The sequence below is a fragment of the Drosophila navojoa genome, chromosome 4 (genome assembly GCF_054131105.1).
Source record: "Drosophila navojoa isolate 15081-1374.11 chromosome 4, UAZ_NAV_1.0, whole genome shotgun sequence".
NCBI lineage: Eukaryota > Metazoa > Arthropoda > Insecta > Diptera > Drosophilidae > Drosophila > Drosophila navojoa.
This window is the reverse complement of record NC_142892.1, coordinates 5,798,725-5,814,160: the sequence shown is the minus strand read 5'-3', so window position 1 is coordinate 5,814,160 and position 15,436 is coordinate 5,798,725. Positions and strand designations below refer to the sequence as shown.

The window sequence follows — 15,436 nt, the reverse complement described above, 5'->3', positions numbered from 1 at the left end:
CCAACTGTGCACAGCACAGTGGCACCAAAGCTAATACAATAAAAGTGCACTAAGCCGCTTAAATGTTTTTTTTTTTTTCTTCTATTCAATTAGTTTTCAGAAAACTTTGGCTGCGCCTGCACCACCGTGTTGCACTACAAGTGCCTATAGCTGCGGTGGTGCCAACTCTACTTACCTACCATCTACCCATTCCCCACGGCCCACCCAAAAAGAAAAGGCCCACAAATTTTCAATTAATTAAGCAAAGTTTTTTGGGCTCCACTCTTAACTGCGTTTTAAGTGCTGCATTTGAGAGCTGGCAAAAAGTAGTTTGCTTTGAGCGAAACTTGGCCGCTTTGATTTCGTTCTCTTTTTGTTTAAAGTTTTTTACTTTTGGTTTTTGATTTTTGTTTCGCGACTCACTCACCTGATGGTTATCAGAGCGGAAGCTGTGGCCCGACCGAATCTGTTCTTCAGCTGGCACTCGTAGCGTCCGCCGTCCAGGATGGTCACATTCTTGACAAACAAACTGCCGGCGCCACTTATTTGATATTTCTCAGTCAATTGGACGTTGGGATCGATGAGGCGTCCATCGCGACGCCAAACAATCTGGCAATCAAGTCGAAAGTCGAAAGATGAAGTAGCAAAGCGGAAGCAAGGCGCAGCTGCAGGTGCAGGTGCTCAACTTACCTGAAGTCCGTCCTCGGGCTGCTCGGCCTGGCAGGGCAGCTCGATGGTGGTGCCGGTAATGGCGACCAAATTGCTGGGCTCAATGGCCAGCCGTGGCGGCGACTGTGAGTGCTCCACTTTAATCGTTGCCTCCGCGCTCACCTCGCCATTCTCATTGCTGGCCGTGCATCGGTAGACACCTGAACGCCGTAGAGAATGCAACTTGAATTGTGTAAACACAAAGGCGTGGGTGGGCTGGGATGGAAGGGTGCTTACCTGCATGCTGCTGTTTGGCAACGTTAACCACCAGCTCCGTGTTCTCATTCTCCAGCAGCAGGTCCGCATCTGTGGTAGAGGACGTCAGTGGCTTGCCATTCAATTGCCAGGTTATGCTTGGCAGTGGATTGCCATCGGCATCGCATTCCAGCACAAAGGATTTGCCCAGTTTGATTGTTTGGTTTTGTGGTGCCATTAAAATTTCGGGTAAATCTGCAAACCAGATGCAACGACCCGTATTGAGTGATTTAAGCAATTTCTACCGCTCCAAATGGCAGCAGTGCCACACACACACACACACACACACACACATACAAAGGACAAAAAACGTCCGTTCAGTTTTCTATGCGTTCCATCAAACAGCTGCCCACAGTCTGCCCCGCTCCCTCCCCTACCATTTCCTGCCTCTTCATATTGAGCATAAACATATTTTTCATTGCATACTTTTTGGCGCTGCGGGTCGCCATTTTGTATTTGCTAGTATATTGTATGCATGTGCCTGTATGTGTGTGTGTGTGTGTTTGTGTGTGCGTTTGCTTGTTGAGTTAATTATGCTGACCAAACGCAACGAACGGCTCAGTGCTTCAACAGCCAAACACTGCACCACACAGCACCGCCGCCCACTTTTTGAAGTGCATTCGCTTTATATATATGTATATGTATATGTGTCGAAATATTTACGCACAATAGTTTATAATTTTTGCACTTAATTTGCAAAATAAAGCGCACATTTCGCACTTCATTTTGCGCTCTGACCACAAAATTATAATGAGCCATTGTGATTAAGGCGTTGACTGCACACCATTTTCAACAGCCACTGCCACGCCTCGCTGCCTCGCCGCCTCACTGCCTCGTTGCTGCCATAAAAAGTACAGTCACGTCGCAGTGCTTGGCTAAGAAATTAAAGATATTAAAGCGAAAGTTTAAACACACTCGGAGAGCGCAGCTCAGCTCAGTTCAGCTCCGCTCAGCTCGGCTATTTATGGCAATGGGCATTACGTGATCCACATTTTGCCCGTTTCATTTGGCTAAAGTTTTTGGCTTGTGGCTAGCATATATGGCTTATAGATGGATTCTATATGCTCGTCGCTGGATATCTATATTGTTTATTAATCGTATTTCAATAGTTTTTTTTATATGTTAGATTTGTGGAATTTATAACTGAGCTTTGAAATAAATCATGGCTTACAATACGAAATTTATAAAAAAAAAATAACTAAAATGCATTGCCAAACCTAAAACTCCACAATAGCCTATTGAATAATGCCCTTACCAAAATACTATGTATATATTTATATCATATTATATTTATTGTAAAATTGAATAAAATAAGTGAAGGACGAAAAATCTAACTAAAAATTTTGATACATCTGCTTTAAAGCTTCTAAACCCAAACCAAAACAAATTATTATTTTTATGGAAAACAATTTGTTTATGGCTCGTATTCCTCTCTTGTTTCTAAAATTTGGGCATATATGCATTTCTATTAAGCCTAACTCCAATCAACAGCAAATATACATAAATAACATAGCCAACACTACGAGTGGGAAAAACAAAATACAAACTAAAGCAGAGCCCATAAAACTTATTGCAAAATAGGAATAAACCAGGCGGATTTCAAATAGAGCGAAAAAACAAGAAAAAACTGCATTTTTTCCAACCAATTAATCTTAAGCTTTGGCCATTTGGATTGCAATAAAAACACTTGCAGTGTGTATAAATGGAAGCTGAGTTAAATCAAGCCGCTGATCGAATGGCCAAACCGAGACTCCATAACAAAGTTACAAACGAAACGTTGCGGATTTATAAAACGGGCAACGCGATACAAATTAAATCGACTGCAAATTGTGTTAAACGCGACAGTTCGAACTAAATGTGAGAGCCCAACTGGATGCATTACAAACAGACAGACCGAGAAAGGGAGGGAGAGAGAGAGAGAGAGGGAGAGTGTGTGTGTGTGTGTGTGTGTGTAGGAGGGTCAACTACTACTCACCCTTGACTTCAATGTGGGCGGTTGCTTGGACACTGCCCAGACGATTGTGGGCCTCACAGCGATACGTGCCCGCTGTCAGCTGGCTGGGCTCGAGCAGGACGAGGCTGCCATTGGCCTGCAATTGGAGAGTTGACGTGGACTGGGCCAGCTGGCGGCCATTGACGAACCATTGTATGTCTGGCTGTGGCCAGCCGCGGGCAACACAGTCGAGCAGCACGTGCCCGGATCCATGCAGTGCGACAATTTGGTCCACTGGCTTGCGTACGAATGTGGGCGCGGCTGGTGTCGCATCGACAGCATTCCACGCCTGCTGCTCCACGTGACTGTCCAAACTGTTGTCGGCCTGGCTAACCAGCATTCGCACCGGCTGCGATTTGATCTCGCCCATCTCATTGCGCGCCATGCACTCGTAGATGCCCACGTCATTCGGCTCAACGAAATTGATGCGCAGCGCCCCGTTCTCCAGCACCTGCATGCGCGGCGCCTGCTCCACACCGATCTCGTTAGTGCCGTGCATCCAGATGAGCTCCGGCTTGGGCTCGCCCACCACCTCGCAGGGCATGGTCACAGTGTCGCCCTGATAAACGCGCATATCCTCGGGCCCAGACACCAATTGCGGTTTGACTATGTTGGCGAGGATGAGAAGTTGATAACATTTTTTTTTTTTTTAGATTTATTATAATCAAATTGCATTTGATTTGGAAGTGGGCAAAAGTTGTTGTAAATTTAGATATCAGATTTACTAGGTAAATAAAACTCATTAATAGAATGTATATATAAAGTCTTTTTTGCTGTTAATATTATTATTAGCTTCTAGCGGGAAATTGCTTTCAAAGTTTATTAAAAAGCTAAAAAATTAAATAAAATTAAATTATTGACAATGGAAAGTGAGGTGATAATAGTTTAGTTTTATTTGTATTATCCCATTGGGTTTCTATATATGAGCTTTATATATACTCTATATATAAGCTTTCAATTAACACTGTGCTTTCAGCAGCTATAAAGCTGCTTATTCTGACTTAACTCTAGCTAACTCGATTGCTTCATACATTCAAATTCCCAAGGAGCTTTAAAGCTCGACGCCTCAGCTTAAAGCTGTCATCAGCAGTGAAAGGGAAATTAAGCATGTCAGCAAAAAGTTGATTAATTTGCCCAGAACCCTTTGCACCCATTGTAAATATTGTTTATATCAACTAAATATCAGCATTAATTTGCAGTTGGCAACTCTAACTAGCTGACACTTGCAACAGCTGCAGCTGCTGCCACAGCTACTGCTGCTGCCACATCTACTGCTGCTGCTGCTGCTGTCACTTACCACACTTGAAATGCAGCTCGGTGAGGCTGGCAAAGCTCTGTCGCTGCAGTGCTGCGGGCTGGTCGCAGTTCAGCGTGATGGTCAGCAGCTGACGCTGTGCATCCAGATGCCAGCGACGCCAGAGCGAATAGACGCCGCAATCGCAATCAATCGGGTTGCCATCCAAACGCAAACGCTTCAGGCTATGCAATTTGTTGAACACATCCAAAGGTAGATTCACCAGCTTGTTGTTGTGCAGGGAGCTGCGGGCGACACAGGGCAAATAGTTTGGCCAGCCATTCAGGCAAAAGCATTGAGAACTTACAGTCGATTCAAGTGGGGCAGATTGTCAAAGAGACCGGCGGGCAGTTGCCAAATGTTATTGTCTTCCAGGTACCTAAATATTGAGATAAGAGAAAGCCAAAGAGCAGCAGAGAGAGAGAGAGAGAGAGAGAGAGAGAGAAATGCAATGCAGTCAACGTGGCGTATGCGCGTTTCTTTTAATTAAACTTGAACTCAATGCGAAATGGAAATCGTAAAGTGTGTAAATAGTGTGTGCGTGTGTGTGTGTGTGCGTGTGCGTATGTGTGTCAATGTGCTTGTACTTACAGTGCCTCCAATCTTGGCAAATGCTGAAAGACGCCGGCGGGTAAGCGGCTTAAAGCATTCTTGTTCAAATAGAGAAACCGCAACGCTGTCAAGCCCTTGAAGGCATCCTGCTCCACATCAGCCAGCCGGTTGTCATTGAGGAAGAGCGTCTTCAGCTGGCCAAGTCCGTTGAATGCATTGCTCGGCAGCTTCTCAAACTGATTGAAGCGCAAATCTCTGCAAAATGACAGCAATGAGACAAAGGCGAAACGGCAAAAGGGAATCGATGAAAGGGGAATGGCAACGCTTAGTTTGGGTCGTGTGAGTTCGCTCTATAATGGAGCTGAATGGGAATTTGCCACGGAGGTGGACAATCCACATTTTGCAAATTCCATTTTGCTTGCCGCAATTTGCGGCAAATTGTGTCCTGCACGGACATGTGTCAGTGCCAGCAAATCTGTGTGTGTGTGTGTGTGTGGGTTCAACAATTGCCATCTGCAATTAGTGCGTTACTTGAGCACACAATCAACAGTTAAGGGCGTGGCACAAATACTGCAAAACTCAACAATAAATTTCGGGCAGAAAAAGCAAGACGAAAATAACGAAACGGCAAAATAAATTCAGCCTTAGAACGTGTTTTAGTTGCAGTTTAGCTAACTGCGGGTCTAGAAATACTCGAACTAATAACAGATTCTTGTGGCCTTTGCCCAGCAGCTAAATCTAGATGCTGAGTGAAGTATCCTTGAGGTATTGCTATAATTAGGCACTGATTGGGTTGCGCCTGTCAATGCGCTTATAAAGCAAAAGCCAAACAAAAATCAATAACTCGAGTGAGCAGAGGAAATCAAAGGGTTTGGAATAATGGCTCATGCTTATATTGAGTGGAATGCATTATGGCAAAGCGCTGCAGGACACTGGAATGGAGTGGTTGGGAATAAAGATGAGAACGATGAATGAAGCTCTTCTAAGAGAGACAGAGCTGTGGCTACGTTTGATGGAAGGCAGCCAGAATTTATAGGGTAATAATAATTTATTGATAAAGAGATATCAAACAGAGGCCAGCAAACCGAATAAAGCTGTCTTACCCACCTGCCATGCATCCATAATATTCTATTGCTTTATTATAAATAAATTAATTCTATATATACATTTTATTGAAATATTTGAAGCCAATCAGCCTGCAGACTTCATATAAAATTGTGCTTCCCATATGAGCTCAGCTCTGTCTCAGCCACGCCACGCCACGCCCCGCCCGCAATAATAAATAAGCTCAACACTTTGTAATCACATACGCATGATAATAACATTTTGAGCATATTAAATGTGATGCATAAACTTGTTGACGACGCCAGCCATATAGAGCACACAACAATCTGAGAGCCTCTGGAGGCTGGCTTCATAATCAGTTTTGTGGCTTCCCCTGTTTTTATCAAAGGCAAACGTAAATACTCATTTAGAGAACATTTTACAGACATTAAAAATTAATTAGGAAAAGTTGTATGCGCCATAGTTTTTATGCTTAGCGACAGCGCAGCCAAGCGATAAGCCGCAAGCACAACAACAGTTACACACACATACATATGTACATATATATTCATATATGTATATGTATATATGGGGACAGAGAGATGTGAACTAACACAGAAACGGATCTCCCACATACATATGTGCGCGCGTTTCGCGAACTCTTCTAAACTTCCCGCCTAATGGAAACAAGTGAGCTGCGCGGCAAAGCTAACGACAACAGCAGCAGCAACAGCAGCAACAGCAGCAGCACCAACAGCCGCAGCAACAGCAGCTGAAAAAACTTTCTAATCAACTCTTGGAGTTTGCGCTGCAAACAACAATAACAGCCGGGGCTGTAAGTTGAGCAGCAGCAACAACTCGTTAGGGTGCAAATTCAATGCGGCAACAACAACAGCAGCAGCAGCAACAGCAACAGCAGCAGCAACAACAGCAGCAACAACGGTAACAAAAAAGGCAATTGCAAATGAGAAAACCTTGAGGCATATCTGACTGTACATACGCTGTAATCTAGGATACTCCATGGTTCTATAGTCAACTATACTATATTATACTCTACCCTTACTCAAGGCATGCATTATTCTTTACCTAGCTTATACTTGGATTATGTCGTTTTCTTTACAAATACGTCATATGAAGAGAATATTTTTTATAGAAAGAGCAAAAAAAACATATTTTTAGATTGAAGCTAAAAGGAATTACTTTAGATATGATCATACCTTATTGAATTTACATACAGAAATGTATAAGTGAATTATTTAATATTGATATGAACCATGAAGAATGTGTTATAAGACTGGCTGGGAATATATTTATATATTTCTGTAATTTTCTGTAATAATTTTCATAACTCAAATATTTTCTGCTTCTTAATTACACACAATAACTAATAATATGCATTTGTCTACAATTTAATCAAAGTCTCAAATGCATAATTAAATTGCAACTTGCTTCTTATTACAGGGTATCCACAGCCACATGCTGCTCCACATAAATATTAGCCATACAAATTATGCCCATCTGGCAACGCTGCGCTGCCGAGCTGTGGTATATGCTCATGTGCTTTGGCCAGATTCAGTTACCGTTAGCCATAGCTGCACCCAACGCTCTGATCGTTGTTGCTGTCGCAGTTGTTGCTGTCGCAGTTGTTGCTGTTGTTGTTGTGGTTGGCTTGGCAGCGATAATTATGGCACAGGAGCTGCTGCTGGAGCAGTAACTGGAGGCGAAGCCACAGTTTAGTCCTCGTTTTGGCGGAGTTGTCTAAACAAAAATTATGTTTTGTGGCTACTGTAAACATGCAACACACGAAGTGCAACAGCAACAGCAACAACAACAACAAGTTGTAGCAGCAACAGCAGCTAACCCTAATTGGTGTCAGCGTTCAGTGCGTGTGTGTGTGTGTGTGTGTGTTTGTGTTGTTGTTGGTTAAGTGCATATGTTCCATGTGTGTGAAAGGCTGTGTGTGTATGTGTGTGTGTGTGCAACTAAAGACGAGCCAACAACAAAAACAAAAAACAAAAAAACAGCACAAACAACGCACGACAACGAAAACAACTTAAAAATCCAGAACAACACTAAAACCACTCACACGTACAGCTTGAGGGCATCAACAACAACAACAACAGCCACAGCCACACATACATACATGCATGCAGCGCCCAAATGTTGGCACATAAACAAAGGCGCTGGCAGCGCTGCCGCTGTCAACGTTGACGCCGCTGCTTGGCCACGGGAGCCAGACTCGAACCCGAGCCCAGACCCGGACCCGGACCCAGACCCGGACCCGGCCAGGTCGATTCCTGTGAAAAGAAACAAGCCCTCGGGTTGCTTCTGTATGCCACCACTTTGGCAACCACATAGCCTGGGTGGTTGGACGGCTGGTTGGATGGGTGGCTGGCTGGAGGGGTAGCCGGCTGGCCGGGTGGGTGTGTAAGCTGGAAGGTAGTTTGCATTGCAACAAGGACAACGATTTGTAAGTTGGGCTGTGCATATCCTGCACATGCTGGCAATGCCAGCCTTTGCGGTGCACACATGCAGCTGCCTCCAGGCTTGATCCACATTTGACCCAACTCTGCGCTTTGCAACTCCATTAGCCACCCCGGCGACAGCCAGTGCAGCTCTCGCGCTGGAGTGGTGCACCGAATGGCAACTCCGCAAGTGACAGCAGCCTGAGTGATATAGTGCCAGATAGAAGTAGGCCATACGAATGGATAAGCCATGTAAATAGAATGAGAGAGACAGTAGATCGAATTGGAATAGATTCACTGACTCTGCCACGGAAGTTGACTGGACTTTAGTTAGAGAGGGAGAGAGAGTGAGAGAGCGAGAGTGAGTGAGTGTGCGTGAGTGTGTGAGGGCTAACAAATTATTGGGCAGAGCAGAAGATATATTGTTTTATTTGGGAAGATAAATGTAAGAAAAATAAAATATAGATAAAAGAAATTTGGCTTTATCAATTAGTAAAAATTAAAAAATAAAATAAAATATATAAAATAAAATAAAAAAAAATATATAAAATAAAATAAAATAAAATAAAATAAAATAAAATAAAGTAAAGTAAAGTAAAATAAAAATAAAATAAAATTAAATAAAATAAAATAAAGTAAAGTAAAAAATAAAATAGATTTAAAAACAAAACCCATTTTCAATGGGTTCAAGAAAGCCTCGAAAATTCCCTATGAATTAAAAATAGTACATACATAGTTTACAGCTCTGTAATATGTTTATTAAGTAAATAATTTTTTTAATGCTCATTTTTGCATAGTAAATATTATTTACAGTTCCTTCATTTCTGTATAAACTCTAAACTACTTTTCAAGCCAGCATTTCTTGCCTTTCTTCTTTTCCAGCCATAGTTTCATTTTTGTGTTAGGTTTTAAAATATCTAGATTAAATCTGATACGGATTTAAGAACTCTCCACCTTGTCTCTTGCCAACTTTCGCACATGTCTTCTTTCAGTTTGGCTATTCCACTTGCTCTATTTACTTTTGTCTTAGGCTTAAGCTCTAAGCCCACTGTACACAGATTTCTTTGCGCTGTTGCGCCCACTCAGCCGCCGCAGTTGGCTCTTCCTGCCCTTTGGGCCCTCTTCGTGTCCAGCAAGTTGAAGCTGCTTGCAACGCTCTTTTGGACGTGTGACAAACGATGGTCCACTCAATGCACACACAAAGGAGCGTGAGTCCTGTTTCTGAGCCTAGTCAGCAGCTCCTCCTCCCCTGTCCCAGCCTCGCCCTACTTCACAAAACTAACTTTGTGTGTGCGTCTGTGCCAGTTGCAGGCGGCATAGTTGCGTGTCAGTTGCGCAACTATTTGTCGAGCTGCAGAGGCAGCCGAGGCTAAAAAAAGAAAAGGACATACTCAAAGGACTGCTCAAAGGCTGCACAAATAGCTGGCTCCACCGAGGGCACATAAAACCAGCGGGGCGGCCTGTTCCACAGCCGTTCCAGAGCATCATTTCAATCAGCAGGCTGTCGCACTTAAGTCCATCGAGCGCCGCCTAGGCAGGATATGCGCCAGCAGATCCTGTGCAAGGAAATTACATACTTTTTCCTGTTCTCTGTCTCGCTCTTTTTTGTTGACTGCTCTTCAAAGTGACTTTGATAATAACATGTTTGTTTTTTGCCCGTCGCCTGTTTCGAAATTCTAATTAAATTTATGCGTGCGTACACACAAAACACGCATACGCCATGTTGGATAGCATATCCGTTTCCCTGGCCAGCGCCCCATCCGAGCACTGCCCTGCCCTGCCCTGCCCCACCCTGGCCCTGGACCGGGCTGTCTATCAGGCATCTGTGTCTGCACTTAATTAATGCATATTATTGACAAAAGCATTGCTTGTTCGAATATGTTTGTCTATTCACGCATGCATGCACACACACGCACACTCATACACTCAACCAATCACACACGCACACGCACACATGCATGCACTGCTGCAATTGTTACGTATACGCTTTGATGTCCATGCAGAGAATTTATGGTTCACCCCGAGAACTAAAGCCAAGCGTCATGTCCCGAACCACAGCCAGACAGTAAATTCTATGGAAAACAATTATCAATGTGCAGCTAACGGTTAACCGAGCCAGCAACTATTGTTGTTTGAGCCAATGCCACGCCCATTATGCACAGCTGTGGGCGTGGCTTCAGTTAGTGAAACGTGTCGCTTGCGCAGCGAGCGTTAAACTATTTAGGCGGTCTAACAAATTTGATATCAATTAGTTGTCAAAATAAGTGAGACGAAACCACAGCAAGTAAATTAGTGAATTATGGCAATGGGGAGTGGCGAGTGGGAGGTAGAGAGAGGCAGATAATTAGAGGGGGGATGAGGTTAAAATACAATTAGGATACAATTAGCAAAGGGTCTCAGAGCAAGATTAGTGAGAATCACTTAATTAACCGATTGATTATGACAACAGAACTACAGAGAGAGAGAGAGAGAGAGAGAGAGAGAGAGAGAGAGAGAGAGAGAGAGAGAGAGAGAGAGAGAGAGAGAGAGAGAGAGAGAGAGAGAGAGAGAGAGAGAGAGAGAGATAGGAAGGACTATATAGAGTGCGATATATTGGCATTTAGCTATAAATTTTGGCTGCTAAGTTAGTTTTCCTCTATACTCGCATATCAAACATTCAATTCTAAATCCCACTGAGCCTCGCTCAGTTACGCTCTGAAATTTCTTAATAGCATTATATATGCATGCTACGTATATATAGAGCATACCAGCTGCCAGCTGCCAACGAAGCTATGGATTTGACAGCCTTAATGCTTAAGCACATCCCGTTCACCGAGACTATTTAGATATAAAAGTCAGTTGGCTGCGAAATCTAACGTCTTGGCTTACGAGCAGCTGCTGTTAGTTTTATCATTAAAGCTGTGTATGCAACGGCTTTCATTATTTTCTTTATGCTGCTGCACACACACACACACATGGAGACGTGTGTGTCTGTGTGCTGCATGCATTTATCTTTCGCTTTGCTGTGCCGCGAAGTATGCAACATAAAAACTGATAAATATGCGCTTTTTATTTGCCCCGGCTGCAGCACGCTGCCTTCACATCCACTCCCCCTGGCATCCCCTTACGATACGATCGTTAGCTGGGCGTGGCACGTCGCCCCCAGCCGCCCATCTAAGCCACGGCACATGTTCTTGTTGTTAAGGTGAATTTGCCATGGCGGTTGTTGTCGTTGGCTACGTTGCAGCCGCCTCTGCTGTTGTCTCTGATTATGATTTGTCTGGCTTACACGCAGCTCACCCACACGCGCGCACACACACACATACATACCCGTACACACAGTGGCACACGCACACACACACAGACTCATCGGCTTAGGCAGCCTCTTATGACGCGCCTTCTCCGTGTTACTTTTCCCCAGGCTGCCTTTATGGCAAATGTGACAATAAAAACAAGATTTAACTTTGGCTTGGCACACGACACACAGCCCGAACACACACACACACGCACACACAGACACACACGTACACGCAGACATCGCACATTATTGTCATAACATGGCTTACAAACACTCAAATAACAAGCTGCAGCAACAACAACAGCAATAAAAGCATATATAACAAGCAGACTAATTGCGTGTGCAAGACTATAAGATACCGCGGACAATTAAAACAAAATTTATATTGCTATAATGCAGCAATAATAACGAAAATACATAAAAACTCTGATTAGCAAGCGAATCGCAGCAGTGTGACCATTTTATAATAGTGTGTTGCACGAATTTTTGACTAAAATCACTTATCGATAGGCAGCCACACTTACATGCAAAATTTGAATTTTCAACTACAATCTAGTTGAAAATGAAAGTCTGGCATGCCCTGTTAACATTTATGCATAGGCAATCATAGCCATAACAATAATAACCCAACAGCAATGGCATTTGCATCATGCCAACACAAGCTGAGCCCTGCTGGTGGTTGCCCGGGTGATTGCTGGCCGACAGGCGATAGTCAAACGAAGACTCATGACAATTGCCAACTGCAGCTGCAGCTCGTGTTGCATACTTGTGCGCCAGACAGGTGTATGACTCTGTGTGTGTGTGTGAGTGTGTGTGCATATACCTCGTTCTAGAGCTCAGCTCTTATCTGCCCACAATGTATTTTATTTTTGTAAGCCAGCCTTTTATTATTATTAAACAAAGCCAACTGCAAGCTGCAGCGACCCGCTGACCCCGCCTCTTGACGCTGCTTGACATTGTTTGCCTGTGCAAAAGTTGCGGCTGTCAGTCAGGCAGTCACTTTGTCACTCGGTTACCTCTTAGCCTGACTGACAGAACTTAGACAGAATTTCTCTCAGTGTGCAGCTGCTCAAATTCCAAACTAGTCCACAGTCTCTGGGCTTAGTTTTGAGCTGCAGCTTGTATTCAATTTGATTTGCTTACTTAACTCACACAAACAAACACGCACACACACCTACACACACGGAGAGACAGACACACCTGTGTTAATGTAATTGTGTCCATTTTCCTATTTCCTAGGTACTTAGAGCACTTTGGGTAATTGCCTTTCGAGTTGCAGCATGCATAAAATTCTTTGTTCCCAACTATTTGGAATTGCACTCGTTTCGCTTAGCTTAGTCTGTACAGCTCCAAAATCTATTTGCTTCTACAAGCTTTTGCATACCACAATTTGGGTTTACCTCGTTGTTGAAGGCTAAATAAAAAACCAAATAGAACCGAATATTTGTCCAAATTCAGGTCAAAGCCAAATTAATGTAGTTTATACGGAGCTTGACCAAAACAATTTTAACATCAATTTTTCCAAATGCACAATGCATAACTATCTCTGCTATGTCTGTTAATGCTGGCTTTCGATATGTCAATTAGATAAGTCAAACTAGGCAAAAAGCATCAGGCGAACCCCTCTTATGCATCCCCATCCTCAATACAGCTTGACCTCAGTCAAAAATAACCAACCAAAAAATTAATAAATATAAATGTAAATATAAATTCACTCTGGAATAAACAAACTGCCCAATAGCAAGAACTTATCCAAATTAATTAATCATAATGCATACAATTATATATTTATATTTAAAACAGATTTCATTTATTGAAAGCCCCAACCCAGTGCATTTTTCACCTAATCTTAACTAAAAATTTAATGTAAACGCTCAGCTATTTCATCTGTCATTTCCATTAAAATTTTTCCTTTTATAAAAATAATATATGTATATGTCTGCATGCATGCACAAAGAAAAAAAAAATATTAAAAGAAATGCAATAAAAACGTTTTTCCACAATGAGAGCTTGGCATAATATTCGCCTTTTATACGCATATTAAACAGTTTCCAATTGAATGGAGCGCCTGATTTCATATTATTTTTTATATATATATGCATATATATGTGTGTGTAATGATGTGTGCATGTGCATGTGTGTGTGTGTATTTTCTCCTCTTCAAATAAAATTGCAACCGGCTGCAACTCGAAACTCGAACGGCAAACGGCGCCATGTTCGACATATAAATCCTGCCATATAATTGAATTTCACACATTACACTGCGCTACACAGCGAAAAAAAGAAAAACAAAAAAAAAAAAGAAGAGAAAATGTAAAAAAAATGCAATGAAAATAGCCGAAAATGCGAGACGAAAGTTTAAATAAAATTTATTTCAACAAAAATACAACCACCCACCCACACACACGCACACACAGACAAGCACCCACACTCACCTGGCCACATTCGTGTGTGTGGCGTTTGCAAACGTGAAAATTATAACTGAAAATATAGTCGGGATCCGCAGTTGTTGGAGCATTGCTTAAACTATGGACGAGTTGCCAAACTGTTGGCCCTGGCCAAAGCAGCTTAGTGTCCACAGAGATGCACACACACACACACACATGCACGGGGAAAGCCATGAGTGTGTGTGTTCAGCTGGGAGAGTTTTACACCTGTAGCAATGTCGATGGCAATCGCCGTGCGGCAGGGCGAGGCGCAAAACATTAGCAGCTAAGAATACTGAAAAGTGCCGCTGAGCCGCCGGCGATAAGAGCAATGCAATGCAATGTACAGATATACTTTATAAAGAAATAAACTGAATGAAGGGCGCGGCAGAGCGGCAGGTGCGGAGTGAGTGGCTGTTGCGGTAGTTGAATATTTGTTGGACAGCAGCTGGCGGCCTGCATGGATGCTCTAACAAAGGGAATTTGGATATAGTTACCAAATCTGTTAAGCCTGTTAAGCATATACATACATACTATACATATATTGAATGTTAATCTACTATATCAGCATACGGCATATATGTCTGTCTGCTCTATCTCCGTTTGTCTCTCTCTATCTGCGCGTTCTTTCTCTCTATGCCTCTTTCTCTGTTTGTCTATCTATCTGCATCGCTTTTTGTCTGTCACTTCTTCTGCCTGCCTTTTACTACTTCATCTACTACTGTTTTTATTACTATTTCTACTACGACTTTTACAATACATCCACTTCTACGTCTTCTCCTGTTTCTACTACTATTTCTACAATACTTCTACTACCACGTCTACTGTTTTTTCTTCTTCTACTACTTCTACTACTGTTTGGACTACTTCTTCGTATGTTAGACTTCTACTACTACATCTACTACTATTTTTACTACTGTTTGGACTATTAATTCGCATGGTAGACTACTACTACTGCGTCCACTAATGTTTCTACTCCTATTCTACTACTATTTCTACTACTATTTCTACTACTATTTCTACTACTAGTTCTACTACTACTTCTACTCCTATTACTTTAGGCTTTCTTGCAATTAGATGTTACTGCCCTATCATATATAGCCTGCAGCTCATCACAAATATATCGCTGCACATCTCTCCCACTCCCTCTATATCCCTCTCTTTCTCACCCTCTCATATACATATGTATTTCCATCTATATGCAAGGGCATTCAATTTTCAACAGTCCTAAATTTAACTAAAGTTCCTCTGCTTCTTATTAAGTATGCTGTCAGGTTTTCAGCTGCCAAACTGAAGCTTCCGCAGAAGGCAAAAAATTAAGTAGAAGAAGAAGACGACGAGCAAAGAAGAAGAGACTAGAACTAGAACTATGCAACGCAAGTTTCGATGCTTCCAAGTGAATTTTTGGCTGGCAAAGCACGTGGCGTAACTTTCCACTGCCCG

General features: G+C 42.7%; 1 protein-coding gene across 1 annotated transcript in view; it reads right to left on the bottom strand.

Annotated features, from left to right (window-relative positions):
- The window catches only part of Pxn (Peroxidasin), a 32,226-nt gene that overhangs the window by 6,395 nt on the left and 10,395 nt on the right, over positions 1-15,436 (bottom strand). Inside the window, exons 2-8 of the mRNA XM_018102064.3 lie at positions 4,821-5,036; positions 4,537-4,608; positions 4,233-4,474; positions 2,918-3,541; positions 925-1,137; positions 670-848; positions 407-588 (exon numbers count right to left, since the gene is read on the bottom strand). Of these exons, the coding sequence (XP_017957553.1) occupies positions 407-588; positions 670-848; positions 925-1,137; positions 2,918-3,541; positions 4,233-4,474; positions 4,537-4,608; positions 4,821-5,036 (1,728 nt within the window). The remainder of the gene's footprint in view (positions 1-406; positions 589-669; positions 849-924; positions 1,138-2,917; positions 3,542-4,232; positions 4,475-4,536; positions 4,609-4,820; positions 5,037-15,436) is intronic.